Here is a 22,061-nt window from a genome sequence, read left to right on the forward strand (position 1 = left end):
GTCTTGTAGGTCGTGATCGCCTGGATGCTCCACCACATGCTCTGGGTATCTCCGCTGTCCTGAAAGTGGCCGTGGATTCTCTTGGCATGTGCACGCTTCGCCTCTCTGATGGCTCGGTACAGTTTGGCCCTTGCTGTTCTTAAGGCCGTCTTGTCCCCTGCTCTGAAGGCTGTGTCTAGACTTTAACAGCGTACGCATCTTTGAGGTCATCCACAAGCAAAGCCACAAAAACAGATCATCATCTCAAACTCACAAGCTTCATTGCACAACGTTGGACTCGTCATCTGTGGGAGGTCAAGTCAGGTTTATTTCTATAGCGCTTTTCACAACAGACATTGTCTCAAAGCAGCTTTACAGAAATCAACAGTCAAGGTGAACGGTGTGCATTTATCCCTGATGAGCAAGCCGTGGCGACTGTGGCAAAGAAAGACTCCCTTAGGTGTAATGAGGAAACCTTGAGAGGAACCAGACTCAAAAGGGGAACCTATCCTCATTTGGGTGACATCAAGAGTTTGATCATTAATCTTTCAACAATACAGAACACTGGAGAGTGAGAACTAACATGAGTACTGAAGTATAAGATTATAAGTAATGCTCTTTCTGCAGTCTTATACAGTCTATATGGTTAGTAGCTCCTAGTTTTATGAGCTCAACATTTGTGATCATCACAGATCCAGCATCAGCTTCTCCATGACAGAGCCTTTAAAACTCTAGGAGGTCCAATGTCAAAACCACACATGTAGCGGGATCCAATTGGCACCGGTACGTCTCTAGATGGTTCGGGATGTTTGCAAGTTCGGCATCTACTTCTTCAAAGGTCCATAATCATCATGAGGTGGGATGTGACTGAAGCTGGCCAAACCTCAGGATGCCTTGGGATGGGTAGAGAAAGAGAAGCAGTGGAGAGAAATTAGCGTAGCTGCTTTTCATGATATTAAAAGCACAAGTTGATAATGTGCATGTGATCAGATGTTCTTGAGCACAAGGTTATGATGTGAGACGTATGTTATGTGTAGGCTTGGCTAAAAAGATATGTTTTTAATCTGCACTTAAACTGGGAGAGTGTGTCTGAGCCCCGAACACTGTCAGGAAGACTATTCCAAAGTTTGGGAGCTAAATGTGAAAATGATCTACTGCCTTTAGTGGACTTTGCTATTCTAGGAACTACTAGAAGCCCAGAGTTTTGAGATTTTGGGGAGCGTGACGTATTGTAGCGTGTTAAAAGACTGGAGAGATATTTAGGAACAAAACCATTTAGTGTTTTATAAATGAGAAGCAGTAATTTGAAGTCTATTTGAAACTTAACAGGAAGCCAGTGCAGGGAAGATAAGATTGGGGTTATATGGTCATATTTTCTTGACCTTGTAAGAACACTTGCTGCCGCATTCTGAACTAACTGAAGCTTGTTTATTAAACTGAAGCTTTTTGAAGCTTGGTGGTACCTCACTGGGTATGATGCTGAAATTCTGATCTGAAGGTTGTGAGTTCAGATCCCTTCCACATTAACTGCCATTGGAAAGCCGATACCCCTCAACTCCTCAGTTGTATAAATGAAATAAATGTAAGTTACTCTGGAGAAAGGTGTTTTCCAAATGCCGCAAATGTTGATCTTGTAGGTCTCTAATTGTACAGGTGACACATTACCCTTGTGTAGCGCCACTGCATTCTGAGACGTTTTATATCAATCTGCATCAACGATGACTGCATTAAAGATGTGCAGCCATTCTACATATATATATATATATATATATATATATATATATATATATATATATATATATATATATATATATATATATATATGTGTGTGTGTGTGTGTGTGTGTGTGTGTGTGTGTGTGTGTCTCCATGTGGGTTTAAGTATGTGTTTGAGTGTGTGTGTATATGTGCGCGCGCCCGTGTGTTTGAGTGTTTGATCGTCTTCCATGACGATCCTCTGCCGCTTGGTGGAGAGCGCGAGCGCGAGCGCTTGCGTGGGAGTGAATTGTGCATTCTGCCACATTGTGTAAGTGTGTGTGTGAGTCTGAGTTCAGGCGTCACTTCAGTCAACAACACAGTGCTTCCGGACGCTGACTGCAGTGCGCGACTGACAGCTGTTGGACTCTTACATTTTTCTTCAGAAAAAAAAGCAAAATATTAAACCCAGGTGAGTGTTACAGACAGTGCGGCTCGTCGGAGGGAGAATGTATAGAGAGAGTGAGACAGAGAGAGAGACAGAGAGACAGAGACAGAGAGAGATCTCGGGAAAAGCTTTTCGTGTTAAATCCTCGTGCATATTAGACAGAAAACTGCGCCTGTTTGGGGCGCGTGCTGTAGTTTTGTTACATCAGATGAGTCCTCGTGGAGTTTGTGTGTGTGTGAGCGCGAGCGCGTTAGTGAAAGAGAGACGCTGATGTGGCGCGAGCTGCGCTCGAGATCCTCAGTAATTTCTGAGGTGAAAGAAAAAAAAAAAAAACAGTCTGTCGTTGTGTTTCTGACTGAAAACCAAAATGGAGTTCGACGCGCAGCCTAAAGATGTTAAACTAAAAAATCATTTTGAGTTCTTTTATTATCTAATTTCCAAAACCATCTAATTTCCCCATTAATAGGGTTCCGACGATTTTAGATGTGATACCCCGATACACGATGTGATTGTTTGCTTGATTTTATTACAGAAACTAAAAAAATAAACCATCGTTCATTCCCAAAACTTTATATACAATCGTTAGTAGAAATGGAAGTAATGAAATGGAAAATGAACAGTACTAACAAAACAATGCAAAAAAAAAGAAAAAAGAGTTTTAGAAAACTTTCCAAAACCTTTTCCAAAGTAGGTAATTTTTGTTTAGAACTAAAAAGAAAATTCCAACATCTCAGATAAAAAGTAATATGACTATGATTTTAGATTTGAGATTCTCCTGAGGTGATTTCTATTATGTTGATTCTAGGAGCTAAGTGGTGTTTCTACTTTTTGCTTTTGGTATTATCATTAAATTTAATAATAAAAATTGTTGATATTTATTTTTAAACAGTTTTATATGTATAAAACTGAGACTTTTCTTTATAGTCTCTGTGTCTTGACTCCTTGGTAAGGTTTATTTACGTTCCACAGAGAGTCGTAAACAGAAAGTGCAACCAAATGACAAATATTCAGCTGTTTGTGAGTTCGTCAAGCTTTTGATTGAATCAACACTGCAGTTAAATACCATCGCTGTGTGTCAGCTTCTTCTGCTTTTTTTTTTCTTCCTCCCAGTGAATTAATAGGACATCTGTCACTGGGGGTTAATGCCCTCCTTATGATGATAGTGGTGATGAAGGAGGGAACGCTTTTTCGAAATGTAGGTCAACTCCGGCTTTCCAGCAGAATCTGGCGTAGGTTTTTCGATGTGAAGTTCTAACGGGAAACACATGTTTCGCTGTTGAACACAGTTGGCTGTAATTTAATGTCTCTCCGCTGTGCGATGTAAACTGTGTACGTTTCAGTAAATGTTCCCTAAAATAGTGTACACTTTTAGCCCGTCCTGTCATCTTTCACTCGAAGGCGACATGGCCATTACCGAGCTTTCAAAAAGCTTTCTAGTTCATCTGCATTCCACATTTGTCTTCAATCCAGCAGGAAGTTTACTTTGAGCATCCGTTTTTTTGTATTGTGCAACTGTACACTTCTTCAATGAGACTTTTTTACACCCCGGAACTCAAAAACGTGCCTTTGTTGTTTGTAACTGATTGTTTTGTTTAACTGATTTTGTAACAAAACATTTATTTTTAATTTTTTTGCAATTTTCTCTGTAAAATTGACTAAAGGGGATGGAGTTACAGTATCCAATCACGTCCAAGAATAAAAGAATCATGATATTGCATGCTAGCTTAGCTGATGATGTTCAGATTTTTCTAACGTGAGCTGGTTCACTTAACGTTAAACACTAAACAGACTCGTTTTGCTAAATGACTGTTTTTATGGATTTCAGTTGATAATTTGCATATTCATGCATATTTTTACAAAGCTATAATTTGAATTTTTTTATGAATGTTATGTTTAATGGTTTAAATGTCTCTTTCATGGACTCTTGACTAGCTTGACTATAGCTAGCTTTGCCCCATGTTTCCTAATGATAAAACAATGTATTGAATAGGGATGTAAGCGGTTTCTCACGTTTCAGGAGAGACGTTCATAGAGAGTAAAACAGCAAGAGTAACATTAAACATAAATAAATAAAAAGTCGACATTAAACATTCTTATGTAAAATGTAAATGTATGTAACATGTAAAATGTTCTTTTTTACATGTTATATGGAATAAAAGAAAAAGTGCAGACCCACATGCGACAAGCAGTGTTTTACTTGCTTGAATGAATGGGCGTAGGGTTAAGCTTTTCCTATCGGCCTTTTCGAGGACCACATCCAGGACCCCACTTGATGAGATTGACTACGAGTCGTTGTCTTCAGGTGCCAGATTTAACCCTCCAAATCAGACCCTGCTTCAAACACTCCCCCTCGGTCCTGTGTACATGTCACGGAGCGTGAGAGTGTTTGCTTTCTCAAGAGGATCCACTTGTGCGCCTCATTTTCTTTTACCCTTCCATTCCTATGGTTGCCTTAGCAACCCGACCAGGGCATTCACGAGACTGAATTAAGTTGTCTGGGACAGGGAGAAAGAATGGACGGGTTTTTATTTAAATGGCCGTGCAGTCGTCGTCTGCTTTCACCAGGAGTCGGGTCGGGTCAGGACATGTGCAGCGGTGCTGCTTGCTGTCACATTTAGGGACTGATATGTTCTTATTTGGCTCGATTGGGGAAGCGTGTTTTTGGGGATCCTTGATCGAATTTCACGCTCCTCATTTTGGAAGGAAAACAAAAAAGAAGCGCAACTCATTGTGTGGCATTTAAGCCAGTGTGCGTCTTTAGTGTGTGTAGAGTTTCTCCTTTTGTAAGCTGTGAAAAGCGTCGTTTGAAAGCTCCCTTTGTTGTTGTGGGAAATCAAAGCTGGCCCTGTCTCTCTGCAGGGTGTGTGTGTGTGTGTGTGTTTGGTTAGATAGAGGAAGAACCTTTGGTGTTAACTAGATCCTTAGTGTGTGTGCACGTGCATGTATTTTTTTGTGTGTGTGTGTGTGTGTGTGTGTATATACACGTTGCATCCTAAGGAACTTCAGCTCTTCCCCCCTTAGGGAACTTCTAACACTTCTTCCAGATGTTTTTAGAAGTCCAGATGTTCTAACATGCACACCTGAAACAGATCATACATGCTTAAAGTAGCTTCATTAGTCATCTATTATGACGCCCCCTCCCCCTCCTTCTCATAGACCCGATATATTTTCTTTCTTTCTTTTTCTTCCTTTTTTTATTTTATTTGATTTTATTTTTTTCAAATAAATGCATGCAAAAAAGTTGTGTGTGTTTCTCCCAGAGGCTGGAACAGTTGCCTTATTTATCTGCTCACAGAAGAATACCAGTGTTCTTTTAGGATTATTTTCCACATCTCAGCATTGACATGATCAGGATTTCATTTAGGATTCGTTTATTAAAGGAGGAAGGGATTAGTCGTAGTCACGTGAAGTTTTTCTGTTTGTTTCTTTTCTCTCTTCACTTTTGTATAGTTTTAACTGGTTTGGAAAATTTTCAAGGATTTTTTTTTTTCCTTCTTTCTCTTCTTCCTCAGTTCTTCATCATCTTGTACTTTTTCACGAGTGTCTGATAAGCAAATGGAGCAAGTATCAGGCAGTAATGTGATCCTTCATACTTTTGCTCTTCCCTCAGACATACAGATAAAAATAGCAGTGCTTTGAAATTTACGATTTAGACGAGGAAATTGAGCAGAGGAGGATTTTATAAGGTTGGAGAGAAGTGGCATGGAGTCTTTTAACTTGATATTTTTTGGCTGCTTTTTGCTCAGTCAGAACAGACATTTGTGGGAATTTCAAGTTTCGCTGGAGACGATAACCTTCCACACGAAAATCCTAAATACACGATACGTTCATTAATGTTGACTTACTTTTATTTTCTCAAATATCTTTGATGTTATAAATGGACACATTACCTTGCTAATTTACTCTGGTTTACGTTTTAGTTTTTTTTTAAAAGAATCATCCACAAACAAACCCTGATCTTTCGGTTGTTATAAATCCCGCCAAAAATGTTAGCTGTCCCTTAAAAAGGTGGCGGGAAAACAGGAAACACTTATTAATGCTCATCTTATTTTTTCTTCATGGCTACAGTTGCATCATTGTCTGTCTTGTTTATAAATAAAGTGTTACTTGACATGTTTGTATCTTGACTGGTTCAGTAAAACATGGAAGCAAGAAAAAAAGATTTATGCACAAAAAACTAGTCAACTGAACATCTTGTTGCACTATTTTAATAAATAAGTAATGGATATATAAAATGAGTTTGAAAATGTATACAAATTTAAGATTTGTCTTTGATAGAAATCATTCAAAATGTAAAGTTTATTTGATTTAAATGCGACGTTTCCAAATTGTATATGGTCGTACTGTACGACTATGGAGAAACTTTCTGTGTCTGTACATTCGCTGGCCAATCACAAATGAGGTGGGCGGGTCTCTGTTTTGTTTTTGTTTTTTTTAGTGCACTGCCTGATCGTTTTTTTCTTCCTTTCTGTTATAACAACGCTCCTCTTCTGAATTCAATTTTTTGTGTTTCTCTACAGTCTCGTTTGTTAGCTATGCATTCACAAGGGTATTACATCTCTTTATTCCCTGATTAGCCTCCGGCATTTTCACACACACACACACGCAAACCGGTTTCTTGTCTTTTATTGTCATAAAACTGAAGTACGTTGTAGCACTGTGCCTTCGCACTGTTTATAAGCCGATCTAGGTAAGAGAATTGTTTATTGATTGTTATTAATATCGATTCATAATAATAATTGCAATCGTTTTGGTTATGTATTTATTTTATTTCTATATCTAACATTCAGATTTTTTGAAAGCTATCTCTATGATGCGTGAATTGCAGCATAGCATGTAGGTAAAGTTTGTATGTATATACAACAACAAAACCTAAATAAGAATCTCAATACGTTTCTGGTTATCAGTGTGTACATAAGATAATGCTCATGACCAGAATGATGAAACTTCCCATTGTGTTATTGATTAAACATTTTGGTTGTAAAAATGAATTCGCTGTTTATAGATGTCACGAGACACTACAAGGGAAGTTTCTGATTTTTCGGATTCTTTTACTGATTTAACCTGTGACATTGACTGCGTAATGTCTGACACCTTTGTTGCACAGTTAGCGTGTTAGCTTTTCTGTATTAATATGTAATATAACTGCAGCATTACAGATTCCTGAAAGATCCCGAACCATCTTAAGCCCTGTATCTGCGTTCTGTTCTATACTTTGTAATATTTGTTCGAACTTGCCCTCGTTTTACTCACATTCTTTCATGTGTTTTCATGTAATCATCACTTATGTTTTGAATATACACTGTCCTGAAAAATCTTTTTTGATCTGTTGTTTTTTTTTCTGTTTCAGAGTCAGCAAAATGGGCAAAGTTTGCATCTCAGTCACCAAGTACTTTCTGTTTCTCTTCAACTTCCTGTTCTTTGTGAGTATGCTTCTCGTCAACTTTAAGACTCCACAAACCTGACTTCAATCAATCAATCAATAAATAAATAAATGCACAATTTTCATGCACTGGTTTTGGGTGGGCAGGGCTTTAAGGTGAGTGGGTGACTTTATGTAACTTCCATCGAAACTATGCAACCGTTCTTTGTATATTTTGGCACGCCCTCACAGTTCTAGTCAGTCACCCCCCTCCCCCCAATCTACTGATTAAATTGTAGTTATAGGTCAAGGATTCCTCTATGCTATGTATTTGTTTTGGTTGTAAGAAATAGGAAGCAGTGTGTACACTAGTGCAGTTACAAATGTGCTGTTTAAAGAAGTGCTGTTTAAAGTGCTGGGGCAGTTACCAAAATAACTTTTTTATTCCTCCTGGGATTACTTTTTAAGCAACTTTCAATGTCGAATTTGTGCAAAATCCACCGCAGAAGAAGTGAGGATACGTGCTAAAGTATTCTTCGAAGGTTCCAAAGTCTCACAATGCACTCCAGCTGTACAAGGACAAAGATTGCGATCTGCTGGATGACGAGAGAGACGGCATAGTTGCAAGATGAGTTCCAGGAGATAAGAGAATAAACGCTGAGGGGGTCGAACAGGATAAAACATTCATGCGCCACCACATTACACAGTAGAGCTGGATAGAGAGAAGGAGAAATTTAAACGCAACACTATCAGCCGCTTGTGGGTAACATAGGAAACCGTAAGATCTCGTTAAGTTATATCTATCCATCTAGCTAGCTAGCTAGCATTCTATTCCTCTTTCTATCAGTCAATCTCTCTCCCAAAACTCTGTCTCAAACCGTTCCTGTAATTACAGAGGAGATAACTACCCGGTTCTCTGCTGGTCCCCGTGTCTGCTGCGTCTGCTCCAACCCTGAGTAAATGAAAACTCTAACCCAGGAGTCCGCCCTCTAAATCACAGCCTTCAATCATTCGTTCCTAACAAATTTTACAGGAGCTGTAGAATTAACCCCCACACATATGTTTGGATCAAAGCTGCGCCACAGGAGGACGATAAAAAAAAAAAAACCTTGAGATGTTTGGGCTTGAAGTTGTACTGGGAATGAAAGAGAGAAATGAGTAGAGAAATGATGAATGGATAGATGGATTACAGCCTTCGTTACTACAATGTGTAATTCAGGAGCACCGGTTATTTCAGGAGCAGCGATTTTATTTTTAGAGATCTGGTATATCTATACTGACGATCCTCTAACGTACAGAACTTTATCCACTGTATGGTCTTATTCTGTAATTGCGTATTAGAACCGTATTAAATTGAGTGTTCAGAAGGTGTGGATAAAATTTTTTTTTAATGATCTGTTTAGTCTGATGCAGTCCAGTTTCTGTAGTAACAGCTCGTTCCTAATGTTGCTAAATGTATGTGAAGCTGCTGATGCAGTGAAGTTCTGCGAGGGGATTTAATATTTATTTAATTTTGCAACCTGTATGGAAGGAGTCTCCAGTGTCAGCGCTTGGTATCTTGAAGTGTTATGACATCTGCAGGACATTGGAGTTTGCGAGTTTCTCATAAACATGGCGACAACCAACTTGGGTCATGGACATCAAAAGAAAGTGAGGGAATGGAAATACACTGACAGGAACACATTGGATTCACGGATGTTCCACAGCTTTAAATGTGACGGTGAAAACATAATTGAGTTTTCTCTATGTTGCGGTTTCCCAGGAACAAAAGAGCATGCTGTGTATCAATTTGTTTCATTGTTAACTTCTACAGAGAGGTTTTTGAGGGAATGGCTGTTTTCTTGCTGCTATAATGTAATTGAGATCTGAAGCTAACTTAGTTCGACAATGTGAAGTTTTCCTTAGTCAAAAAGTGGAATTGATGGCAGATTGCTGTGTTTAAAGAGAAATAAAAGGCATCATGATACAGTGGTGCTACTGTACACAATGCAGCAAAAGCTATTGGAAAAGCTAAAAATACAAAAAAACGACAAAAAACAGCAGAGCCTAGTGTTGAACTAATCTATGAACTGAAGATTGATGGGGTGCGTTTAAGGCAGGTTATGGTGTTCTCCAACAGAGGCCACATCCGCTGTAACTCTTCCTCCTCTCCTCCTCCTCTTCATCCTGCTGCCACGCAGAGCCACTGCTCAATCAATTCCAGATGTTTGAAAGAGAGAGAGAGAGAGAGAGAGAGAGAGAGAGAGAGAGAGAGAGAGAGAGAGAGAGAGAGAGACGGCTCCTGGAAAAAACTTATGGTTAAAACTTCTTACTGTCTCAAGTAATTTCTGGCAGAGTGTATACACACACACACACACACACACACACACACACGCTTTCCTCATTTCTTCCTGTCCAAGTGATTTGGAACAACTAACTTGTAAATGTAAAATGTGAGGCCCTGCTTTCCCCCTTTTTCTCCAGTTTTTGATTCATTTTTGTTTTCTCTCTGTACTTTTTAGGTCTTTGGAGCCCTGATTATGGGTTTTGGACTCTGGATCCTCCTGGACAATCAGAGCTTCATTGCCATCTTGCGTAAGCATTCTCCGTGTAATCAAAGTGCAATCGACCTCATGATAAGAAAATCCAATAATAATTAGGATTTCTCTCTTTTTCACTGTCTTTCTCTTTTTCACTGTCTCTCTCTTTTTCACTGTCTCTCTCTCTCTCTCTCTCTCTCTCTCTCTCTCTCACTGTCTCTCTATGTGTATGAGATAATCTATTTAATTTCATATAATGTAATTTTGTTTCTGGACAGAGTAGGGCATAAAATAAGGCCTTTTCATTTGCTCGTTTCATGTAGTTTTAATTTCATTGTTGTTAAGAGGCAATGAGAGGGCTTTTTTTTTTTTTTTTTTTGGCTTTGCTTTTACACTCTCTCATTAGCAGCAGCTCTTGTTAGCTCTCACCCTGAGCTGCCTTTCTGACTCACGATGTTGTGACTCGGCAGTGTGGGACCTTTTTTTACATGACCATCTGTGTGTGATTTTGCAGGGGCGTCTGTTTGCGACATCGTGTGATGTAGGCTGTTAGACAGATTCTGTAAGACAAAATTCGTTTTTGTGCACTCGTATTAATGCGCACACACGAGAGCACAAAAACAGACATGGACAGGTCAGTGGGTCTGTGTGTTCTGTGGAATAGAGCCCGGGTTCACAAGTGGTGCGGATAACCAGCCTGCCAGCACGAGGGTGACGCATCGTGACCCGAGGCAGCATGCAGGTGCTATAATCACTTCACACTGGACTCATTTATGTGCTTGTTCATTAGCATGCATCGCGTCAGCTCTGAGATACCCGTTAGTCATCGGCGTGAATGAATCTGCTTTGCGACACGATCTGAGATGAGCAGATGAACAGAGTCGTCTCTTTCCACACATCAGCTTAACGCGTCGAGGATTCCAAACAGCTGAAGGCTCTTTTTTTTTTTTACACTCTTGATATCGGTTCTGCACCAAAGTTAATATAGAACATCTCAGTTACTGAAGAACGCCTACTGTAAACACCACACAGCTAGGAATACACGCCAGGCAATTTATTACACATCAGAAAAAACAAACCACACATCTTCCCTCCTCCACTGATAGGTCGATTTGGAGCAAGCGAAAGCTCTCTAGGTGTTTTGAGCGCTACGAAATCAATGCTGCAATCTATTAAACTCCACTGAAGCGGTCATTCAACTCAGAATTCCTGCCTAAACCGAGTTCATAAACAAACATCTGACATCCCAACATGTTGTAGCTCTAAACACACAGTTAACATTAAACAGATTCATTCACCCTTTTCATCATTATCTACTTACTTTTTTTTATCCTTGATTTTACTCGATCTGTCATTTTCATTAGTCGCTCAGGAATCATTCTGACTCATCAAAACTTAGAGAAAAGCCAGACACATAATAATCTGTTCTGGAAACTGGAACTGAACTCAAATGTATAACTGAAATGTTGTAGATTGGACTACAAGCCCATCCACCTTTTCCTCGCATCTTTAGTCATGTTGTCTCATCTGTTCTGTCTTGATCAATGAAAATTGTTCAAATAACAATTTAATAACATGAAGTACATGTTTGACATTTCATCCTGTATTTATTTCCACTCTTCTGTGAAGATTTTGGATTTTGGAGCACGGCTGGAAGGAATTTGTGTTTATTCAGCTACAAGAGCTTTAGAGAAATCAGGCTCTGATGTTGTTGTGGAGGTCTGGGGTGCAGTTGGTGTTCCAGTTCATCCCAAAATAAGTTCAGTGGGGTTTAAGGCGCTGTGTAGGACGTTCAAGGTCTTTTATTGCAACGTTAACCTTCATGAAGGGGCATCTTCATGCTGGAACATTACAACATTAGTTCTAAAAGAAATCTCAATGCTAAAGCGTACAAAGACATGCTAAACAACATTCTGGGGTAGTACAATACGAATATGACAAACTGACATGAGACATTTTCTCCACACTGGCACTCCAAACACCCAGCGGTGTAAACGACACCAGAACAGGCCTCAGGGTTCACATTTGGTGCAGTGAAATGCAGCTATGAGTGAAATCTGAGCTGTTTTTCCGTTGCTCAGCACAGTAACCTGTAATTGTTTAACCCTTATTTCACATGAACTTAACCTTCATTTTTGGGGGTTTGATGAGCTGTAAGTAAACTTTTCCCTGCTTCTTTTATTGTATTATTTAGTGTCCATGTCGTGGAACGCTTCATGACCTCTATAGGTCTGGGTCATGAACAAACCTGTATGTTTCAGCACACGGGCTCATTCCTGCCGTTAGCGATAGTTGGTGGACATTTGTTGGTTCTCTCAGGGATCCCTCTTCCGTCCCCCCTTGCTTGCTCAGTTTTTTTTATGTCCCTTTTTTTTCCATGGATTGAAAAGAAAGCAAGTTTACAGAACACTATTGTTCCTCTGATCCAGCCGCTAGCAGCTTTTGCAGCCCTCTGATCCCCGGGGACTCGTCATGTTTCCGTTACACACGGAGCTATCCGGGCCGAACATACACAATGCAAAGAACACGTGTGTGAAACTGCGTACAGCTTGAGAACACGGTCACGTCTGCATATTCCCTTTCCCTTTACGGATTCTTCTAGTTGATGAACTTTGCTTTTGTTTATTGTTAAAACTTGTTTCTCTGATGCTTTGAGGTTCAGTCTCTGCGGTTAAGCTTGCAGAAAGCAATATGCTTTTCTTTTTTTAAATATCTCATAAGGATTTAACGTTCATTTGGCTCTTGCTGCTGGAGATATAGTAATTAGGAGCACTTTTTTTTTTATTCGACAGAAAAACGTTTAATGATCTGTAATGAACTATGACTTAGAGTTGGGTCACAAAACCCCTTTAAAATCCCTTTAAACTACTTTTTTGTATTTTAAAGAACTTGTACATTTGTATATAATGTATATAATATAATGTGTAGTGAAGTTAACGTATTGTAGATATGGAATCCTTAACTGTGAACACTTTTATAACAGGTTATAACATCCATGTGCAATTGTTTTTGTTCCTTTTACACCATAGCAGATTTCCCAATGAGTACAATTTTGAATTTATTGAATAGCATGTTTTTTTCTTTTTTGTCTTGTTGTGAAACAAGTTGTTAGTCTTTAATTCAAAGTTAATCAAATAATGTTTCATGCTTTTTATCCGTGTAATTTTATGGAAAATGCTGGGTTTTTTTTCACTTATGTTCGAAGTGAATAGTCATATTAATAGTATAGGTGGTATAAATAGTCCTTTCCTTGCTAGGTTCTTTTTTCTCTCTCTTGAAGTTTATAAGGGAAAAAGAAATTAGCTTCTTTTGTTTCTATATAATTTCTGGCCTGACTGTTTTGGAAAGTTGTTACAGACTACAGCTTGTTACTGTACAACGTTAATACAGAAACAGCAATCGGGTCTGTCTTTATTAAACAGCAGGACATTTGTAAAACCTATTTACTTATTTTTTTATTTTTTTATTTATTTTTTTATCTTTAGTTAATGTTGATCATCTTGTTATAAAAAAACAACAGCACATTAGAAGGGCTCACTGACCAATCAGAATTGAAAGCACAATAGCACTGTGTTGTAACAGGTCATTTAATGATTGACTCTAGTACTTTTTTCCGCTTATGAATCTCTATTTTTGATGTGTGAAATCTGCTGACCAACTTGAGAAGCATTCCATAAGGCTCCTCTGATCTATTGCTATGATTGACTGTCCATGATTAACGTGTCTTCTGTGTTTGCATCATGCTCGTCAGTGTGATAAGACACACATTGGAGTGGTACTGCTGATTACATCAGGTCATTATGTCACATTGTTACGTCGTAGGTCTTTTTCCATACACTGTGCTATTGTTCAGAGAGGTGGCTGGTGGTGGTGCTAATGTTCTCACCATGGAGTAGACATATAGGATGATGGGTAAAAAAAATATAAAATCAGAAGATCAGAAGGTACTGCTGCAATCTGACAGTGAAAGTGTGACATCATTGGGGTTTAACAAAGAGGTTTACGAGCCGCCTCGCAATTCCTGTGGTTTTTACATGGAACCGTTGTCATGTCATCAGACAGTATGTTTGAGTCACACAGAGGTTCCTTTAACTGGAGCTCTGACGTCCTGCTTGGACCTGATTGTATGATTACCTCAGCTGAGAGTGACATCCCCATCACATATTGTTTTCTTTGCTAAGCTCAGATGCCTTTCTGTACTTATTCATACGCAACTCATGGTGCAAAAACTCTCTTTGTATTTGCAAACATTTCCAGGTCCAAAAGTAATTTTTTGGGATTTTTATTCCATTTTCATCCAAATGTCTGATTCTGTGTATTCAGTCTCCAATCAGTTCAATCTCTCTAAATAATTAAGAAAATAACTTCACAAAAAAAAAAAAGCTACTTTCTTTTATACCATGGTCAGAAGATTGGATTCTGATTTGCTAGAAGAGTCAATCAGGTGTGAGTTCCAAGCATTGAAGTCACGAGTAATTCTGGTCAGTTTAATCAGCACTTTAGCTTCTTGCTTAACATCTGTAACCATAGTAACATATGGTTTCCTAATGCCCTCCTAACATTTCTGAATATCCTCACTGAGGTAAAGAGAGGACTTGTATTGTATTATTTAACTGATCGGGTGAATATGGTGATTTTGATAAAGGATTTGATGAACTGGAGAAAAAAAAAACAATGAGAAAAAGCACAAGGAGTTAACACCAACAGCTTCTTTATTTGTGAAGACAAATGCAATAGATTGGTCTGAATGATCTGTGAATAATCCTAGAACTTATTAAATCTGCCCAACACACTAAATGACCTGTTAATACAAGCTTATGTTTATAACAGTCTCTCCTCAGAGCATACGATTTAATTAAATGCATGTCCAGAGAAGTCATCCATGACCTCCTGATCCGAGCACCAGTGTGTTGTGTGTTATTACAGAACCAGATGTGGACAGCACGGTCATGTGGGTTTAAATGAATTTCAAGTAGCAGCGATAAAATGTGGCTGTAATAAGATCATCTGGTACTTCTGAAATGTCAGATGGGAACAAACTGCTCAAAAGGCCCTGGGGCTTCGCTTTTTGTTGGCCAAGCAGAGAAATATCCAACCACATTGGATAAATAAGAGACTCCAAGCGATATCTGTTCCTGGGAAACATCCGAGGCATGATTTCGACATGCTCTGGAACATGTTCTGTCATGGGTTTGCATGCAAGGCCTCAGGTGGTGACATAGAAAATGGGCAAATGCTTGTGGACACCTGAAATTAGTCTCGTCTGTGCTTTTTCAACATCCCCTTCCACATTAAGTCCCTATTTACTGTTCTAATAACTCTTGTGGGAAAACATTCCACTAGATTTTGGAGTGTGCTTGTGGAGATGTGTGATCATTACGTCAAAAGGGCATCAGGAAAATCAGGGGTGCAGTCAACGTTCCAATTCATCCCAGAGGTGTTCAGAGCTCTATATCAGGCTACTTAAGATCTTCCACTCCAACCTGGAACAGGTTTGGCTCTCCTAGTTCAAGTGAAGGGACTTTTTTTATGTTACTGCATCCAGAGACATTAAATACAAATGTATACCTCCAACTTTGTGGTCCCAGTAAGGGAAAGAACCACACATGGCTGGAAAAGTCCGGTTGGCCGATAATTCTGTCCATACAGTGTCTGTCTATGACCTAGCAATTTAGAAGTGTTTATAGTTAATGCATCAAAGTAAATATCTATTAATTACACTTATTAATTTATCTACATCAAGTAAAAGACATGGAAACACCTAAAACATATACATTTGCATCTCTTCCCCCCAGTAAGGCAAATAAGCCTTGCTGTGAGCTAATCTTTGGACTGTTTTGTATTTTGGCAGAGGAGGACTCTTCAGAGCTCAAGGTGGGCTCCTACATTGTGATTGGTATCGGTGCATTCACCATGGTGATGGGCTTCGTGGGTTGTCTGGGAGCAATCTATGAGATCCGCTGTCTGCTCGGACTGGTAACACACACACACACACACACACACACGAACATGCACACACCTACATGCATACAATGATCTAAATACACAAATGTTTTACAGTGTAAAGAATAACAGTTCCCTTTTTTTTTTGCTGAATACGCAGGGCTTTCACATACAGTGTTTAGCGAGTTGGAATGGTGATCTGTTCTCATATTTTTTGTAGTTCTTAAAGTTGAGAACACTGGTGATCACACTCAGGTGTGAGTGTGCTGCTAGGGTTACCCTATCTGTGTCATGGAAATGTAAAAAGTGGACTATTCGGACGCATCACATAAAATCTTACACTCGTGGAGATAAAGAAAACAGGCCAGCTGTTCGTAATCCTATCCCTTGTGGATCCCATTACACCAGAGACTTTCTGTTTCAGGATTCGTGCTCAGACACGCTACATTAATCTCCTGACTAACGTGCTCTTGTCCCACAGTACTTCACTCTCCTGCTCCTCATCCTCATCGCTCAGGTGGTTGCTGCAGTCCTGATCTTTTTCCAGCGTGATGTGGTGAGTGACGTCATTGCTCAGGCATCTGTCTCCTGCCTTGTTTTATTTGTTTATTATTTTTTTTTATTATACCCTGAAAGAATGCACTTGCATAAACATTTTCACATGTTTCACAGTCTCTGGACTGGATTTTCCACTACTTTATTCAGGTTACCAGAACAATGGAGTTTGACAAAAAGCATATGAGTGGTAAATAGTAATACGCATAACTTGTGAACACACTGCCCCCTATTGCACACACGGGGTACATACACTTTTCTTTAAAAACTAATTAGTGCTTTTTCTTTTTTTCTTTTTGTGTTTTTCATTAAACTAAAGCACTCAGTGGAGCTTTCACAAAACTGCAGTTTCACACAACAATTATTTTAATTGCAATAATAAAGACTAATAATCACAGAAATCATATGCAACATTTCAAGGTTTTTTCCTATTTATAAACGGATCTACTTTTTCCCCTTTGTGATAAATACACTTTTTTGAGCTATTCAAGCCGGTTTTGACATATTTCTACAAACTAAAAACTTCTGCTCACATTAAACAAACTCTGTCTGGCACATATATATATATATATATATATATATATATATATATATATATATATATATATATATATATATATATATATATATATATGTGTGTGTGTGTGTGTGTGTGTGTGTGTGTGTGTGTGTGTGTGTGTGTGTGTGTGTGTGTGTATTTGACATATATTGGTGTCCAGAGATTTGTGTTTTCAGCCAAACCAGACATTTCCCCTGTGCTCCTTTGTTAACTTCTTTGTTGAATTTTTATCTTGTGTTGTTTTAAAGCTGTATAGAATAGCATTACAAATAATAAAGATAGTTTCATATTTCCTGGTTATACATCAGCTTCTGTTCATGCAGGAGCATCCTGAATATTATCTGGGAATTGTGCTCTGTTAGATTTCAGCTTCGTTCCAGTTTCACTCCCACTACTCGTTTTTCATAATGAATTAGTCAGCACTGAGAGTTCAGCACACACACGCACACACACGCGCGCACACACACATTGATGGTGGGATTCTTCCAACTTCAGTTTATTCTTCGTCCCTAAAGAGAAATTTGACCAGGATCTCCAGCAAAGCAAGCATTCATTTCTGAGACAGATTATATATATATCTCAGATTTATTTCACTATTAAAGAAAGATTTGGATTACAATATAAAATCTGCTGCCAGGTGGCTTTCTTGAACTGTGGAGCAGGAGATTTTTCAGCATAAATATCCTTCCACTTTTTTTTTCCTCATGTTCACATCACACAGGGGTTTCTGTGGTTCAGAGTGAGTTCATTTTAGGTCAGATTATTATTCTTTCTGTCTCAGTAGCTCCTCAGTTTTGTCTACCAATTTGTGCATCCTTAAAACTTTTTTTTTTTTTTTTTATAATTTTTTTCATTTCTTTCTAAATGAAAAAAAAAAACAAGAATTATTAATACAATTATTTCAAGAAATGTATTTCAATATTTTTTCTGTGTAAATTGTCTTAAAATATATACAAAATGTAATATTATAATACTATTACTTTTTTTTATTCAATTAAATTAGGGCTTTGTTCTAGTATAGCACCCAATTTTGAAAGTGGAAAGAGCTTTTGCACAGCTGGTGCAGGTCTGTGAAATAATTTATTTTCTTTACTTTTTTTGTTCTTACACAGCTTAGGAGTTCAGCATCTAATGTTGTAACCAAAATTGTGGAGAGCTACCAGGGACAGAACAAGACTGCAGAACATGCCTGGGACTACATCCAGATGAGTGTGAGTAACGAATAAACGACGAGAGATTGTCAGGAAGCAACAATGTAGTCATGCCTCAGTAAAAATGTGCCTGTGCAGCATTCTCTTACCTTGAGAGTCAATATAAATCTTACAGAGCATAACTGATCAATAAAAGTGGCAACACGCAGAAAACATACCGCGCTGAAAAGCAAAACCTTCATTGCCCCGTTAGTACATCAGCAGGGGAGCTGTTAAGGAATTAAAAGAAAAATTGATGATTGCAAGAATTCTGCAAGAAAAGCAATAATTCCATCCACAAACAGTATATGTGGAGTGTCGTTAGAGACGTGCTAAAAATGTGTTATGCTGAAAAGAAATATTGTTGCATTGGTTTCTAATCAGCAGATCATTTATTGCTGACTTTTTGTGAAAGTAAATGGAATGCTGTGTTTCTTTAGTACGGTGTAATTGTGCTACACAGAAATTCATTCACTCGCCACTGACATTTATGTTTTAAGTCAAAATAACAAGAAGATTGCTTGAGAAATGAGTAAAATAAAAATAATGACAGATAATGAGATACTAAGTCAAAATTATGAGATGCTTTGGAAGCTTTAAGCAACATACCAGGTCAAAATGAATAAACAAACAAAAAAAAAAAATAGGTACTAAGTCAAACTTACTTGTAGGAAGTAAGTCAAAATTTTGATATACATAGTATGTGGAGAAAAAAGCGTTCTTTACGTGAACATCACTAAACTAAAACTAAACTAAAAAAAAGTTACTAAACATAACTAAAAACAAATACTAAGTCAAAAGGATGAAATACTAGTGCATCCAGATGAGGTAATAGTAACTCATTGTTTGCAGATATTTAGTTAAAATGCCAAAATAACGCTTAAATTATCGAGCTTGATAGCGTCACATTTCGATGAATAGTTTCAGATCATAAAAGTCGACCTTTTGTCGAAGCTTTTTCTCGTCTGTGTGTTTAAGTTAAAGCTCAGGTTCTACCGAGGGGCTGCGTTTCAGGGTGGAGTTGTGTTCAATTACAGAGCAGCAGATTTCTCACTGTTGTGCATGTGGGCGTGGGCGTGTTTGTAGATGAACTGCTGTGGCTGGACAGGCCCCGATGACTGGCGCAAAAACCCTGTGATCAAAAACAGCTCTTATACGCTGTACCCCTGCTCCTGTCGCAACGTCTCCACCTCACCAGAGAACGTTACAGACGGCAGCTTCTGCGAGTCTCCTGATTGGCCTACGTACAGCACGGTATCGTACTAACACACACATTAACATCTGCAATCCAGAATACTTCAACACTGCAACAAAATATTCCCATATCTATTCAATATTGCTAATATCAAATAACACTGAAAACACTGTTTATACCTTATACGTGTCATTTTACTCAGTTGTTGTTGTTGTTGTTGTTGTTGTTGACATGTTGCATGTATGCTCTATCTCAGGGCTGCGTGTTCAGTGTGGAGAGCTGGCTCTTCACCAACTATGGAGTCATTCTAGGAATCTGCCTTGGGGTTGCTGTCATTGAGGTATTACAAATGTTCTGTACACACACACACACACACACACACACACACACACACACAGCATTACTATTTGATTCTTGAACTTTATTGTCATTGTAATTTTGCTAGCCTCAGCAGTACACATAAGTAGCATGTGTTAGAAGTTTATGTAAAATGTTAAACACAGTTTAGGGGATTATTGATGGATTTTGAGAGATTAAATAACTAAATATTACAGAACAATTTCATACATGAATTAAACATAATATATTGTTTACACACTAATGGAAAGTCAGCACGTCAATCGGGCTAAAAGTAATCTAGAAGTGTTCATTGTGTTTTTTATTTATTAAAATTGTGTGAATGTGCGTTTGTGCAATATTTCCTTCCTCTATTTTCTGAGTTTGGTAAATAACCATCGTTTCTCCTGCAGCTCCTCGCCATGATCCTGTCCATGGGCCTGTGTAAGAGCGTACACCAGGAAGATTACACCAAAGTGCCAAAGTATTAAAGAAAAATCACACACACACACTTTACACTTTACACTTAAACTATATTGACCTTCCCTGAATAGTTTACATGGTTTTGTTTTGTGATATTATTTTTTTCTTGCCCAAAAAAACAAAGCTTTAGCTGTAGAAAAATGTGTGACGTGTGAAACATGTTCTACTTTCTTTAATTCACCACTTTTGTTTTTGGTTTTTTGTCGTGAGCTTTGGTTCAGAAAACTTCCTCGGTGAAGTAATGCGAGGTTTTTTGAGTGTTTCTCTAAACGCTCCTCTTCACACACTCCTCGCTACTGACATCGCTCGCACTTTTATTTTCTTTTTTCTTTGTATGTCCATGTTGTTTTTTTTTGTTGTTATTCATTTGTATATAATTTAGTAATGCTTTAAATCTTGTGTTTGTGGATAAAATGGGCTGTTACTCTTTGAAAGAAAGAAAAAAAAAAATTTCCATCATAGTTATGTACAGATTCCTTTTTTTTTTTTTTTTTTTACATACATTTTTGAACTGTTGGGCTTTTTTTTCAGTCAGGGCAAACCTGATACCTTATTTGTAATCTTACTGCTTTTTTTTTGTTGTTTGCTTGTAAATCCTTTTGGTGTTTTATGAAAGAAGATTAATCATAACACGTACTCTAGAACACCCGAATCTCCACTCTGTTTTGAGAAAAAAAGAAAACAGTCGAGGCATCCTTTAAAAAAAATGAATAAATAAATAAAATAAAAAAGATGAACATTATTATTATTATGAAGTTATTTTAATATTTGTAGCTTTCCTTTTTTTCCTAAACTTTTTTTTTTTTTGTATATCTGAAGACAGAAATATAGACTGGAAAAGCAGTCAGAACATCTCGTGTTTTGTTTGTATTAAATTGTCCTGAGAAGTAATGTTAAACATTTTATGGTACGAAAACAAACACGTTTTTATATATCTGGAAAACATTTAGCAGCATGTGTGAAACAAGACGCACACAGGTAAAGTAAAATCTTTTAGAATAAATTGAACTGACCCTGACTGAACTGTTTTTGTGTTGGGATTTCTTTGAGTGTTTGTGGTGATGGATGGATGTTGTGTAAGTGTGTCCTCAGGCGAACACTAGATGGCAGTACAGTATTATCAGGTACATTTAAAGATGAGCACATGTCTCTATGCATGTAAGTGTCTTAATCTTAAATGTTTTTCCTGAAAGGCTAGTTTATAGAAAGAAAGAAAGAAAGAAAGAAAGAAAGAAAGAAAGAAAGAAAGAAAGAAATATAACCGAATTCACACGTCATAATTTAAAATTGTGTGATAATGGGAATTTGCAAGAGGAAAAGAAAGATAAAGTCAATACACATTATTTTGTTTAAATTCTTCTCTATATTAGAAATATATTCCTGATAATATTCATAAGACAACAGTAGGTTAAATGTGTAAATTTTTCTTACATAATAATATTATTATTATTATTATTATTATATATTATTTTTATTATTGTTGTTATTCAAATTGTACGTAAATGTTGCTAAACTATGACATATTTCTGATTTATGAATATGATCTGCTCTGTAATCCCCTTTATCTCAGTATCTTCGCAGTACATCTTCTACATTAAGACATGGTTCTAGCAATTGTATGGACATGTATTGCATTTCATTTGTATCATTTTAGATTAGATTTGCCTTATTTATTTCAAGTAAGAGAAATAGCAGAAGATGCGCACACACACACACACACACACACACACACACACACACACACTCTTCATTTCTTACTGTTATTGAGAATGAACCCAAATAAAATGCATACATGTTT

General features: G+C 37.8%; 1 protein-coding gene across 2 annotated transcripts; it reads left to right on the top strand.

Annotated features, from left to right (window-relative positions):
• Nucleotides 1-1,987: 1,987 nt before the first annotated feature.
• cd82a (CD82 molecule a) lies at nt 1,988-21,286 on the top strand. Of its 2 annotated transcripts, none has more exons than XM_046857825.1 (9): nt 1,988-2,145; nt 7,472-7,544; nt 9,985-10,057; nt 15,854-15,978; nt 16,427-16,501; nt 18,172-18,270; nt 19,336-19,503; nt 19,701-19,784; nt 20,194-21,286. In XM_046857825.1, exons 2-9 carry the CDS (start codon nt 7,482-7,484, stop codon nt 20,269-20,271), a joined length of 765 nt encoding a protein of 254 aa, XP_046713781.1. In that variant the 5' UTR covers nt 1,988-2,145; nt 7,472-7,481; the 3' UTR covers nt 20,272-21,286. The 2 variants fall into 2 exon arrangements, with proteins under 2 accessions (XP_046713781.1, XP_046713782.1); XM_046857826.1 differs by lacking the exon at nt 1,988-2,145 and adding an exon at nt 6,643-6,811.
• Nucleotides 21,287-22,061: the final 775 nt, after the last annotated feature.

The sequence above is a fragment of the Silurus meridionalis genome, chromosome 9 (genome assembly GCF_014805685.1).
Source record: "Silurus meridionalis isolate SWU-2019-XX chromosome 9, ASM1480568v1, whole genome shotgun sequence".
NCBI classification, from domain to species: domain Eukaryota; kingdom Metazoa; phylum Chordata; class Actinopteri; order Siluriformes; family Siluridae; genus Silurus; species Silurus meridionalis.

Excerpts from the sequence above, each read along its gene's own strand:
- cd82a (XM_046857825.1), top strand. The coding sequence starts at position 7,482 with ATGGGCAAAGTTTGCATCTCAGTCACCAAGTACTTTCTGTTTCTCTTC. Across the intron at positions 7,545-9,984 it reads TCTTCAACTTCCTGTTCTTT|GTCTTTGGAGCCCTGATTAT; the intron begins GTGAGTATGCTT and ends TGTACTTTTTAG. Across the intron at positions 10,058-15,853 it reads GAGCTTCATTGCCATCTTGC|AGGAGGACTCTTCAGAGCTC; the intron begins GTAAGCATTCTC and ends GTATTTTGGCAG.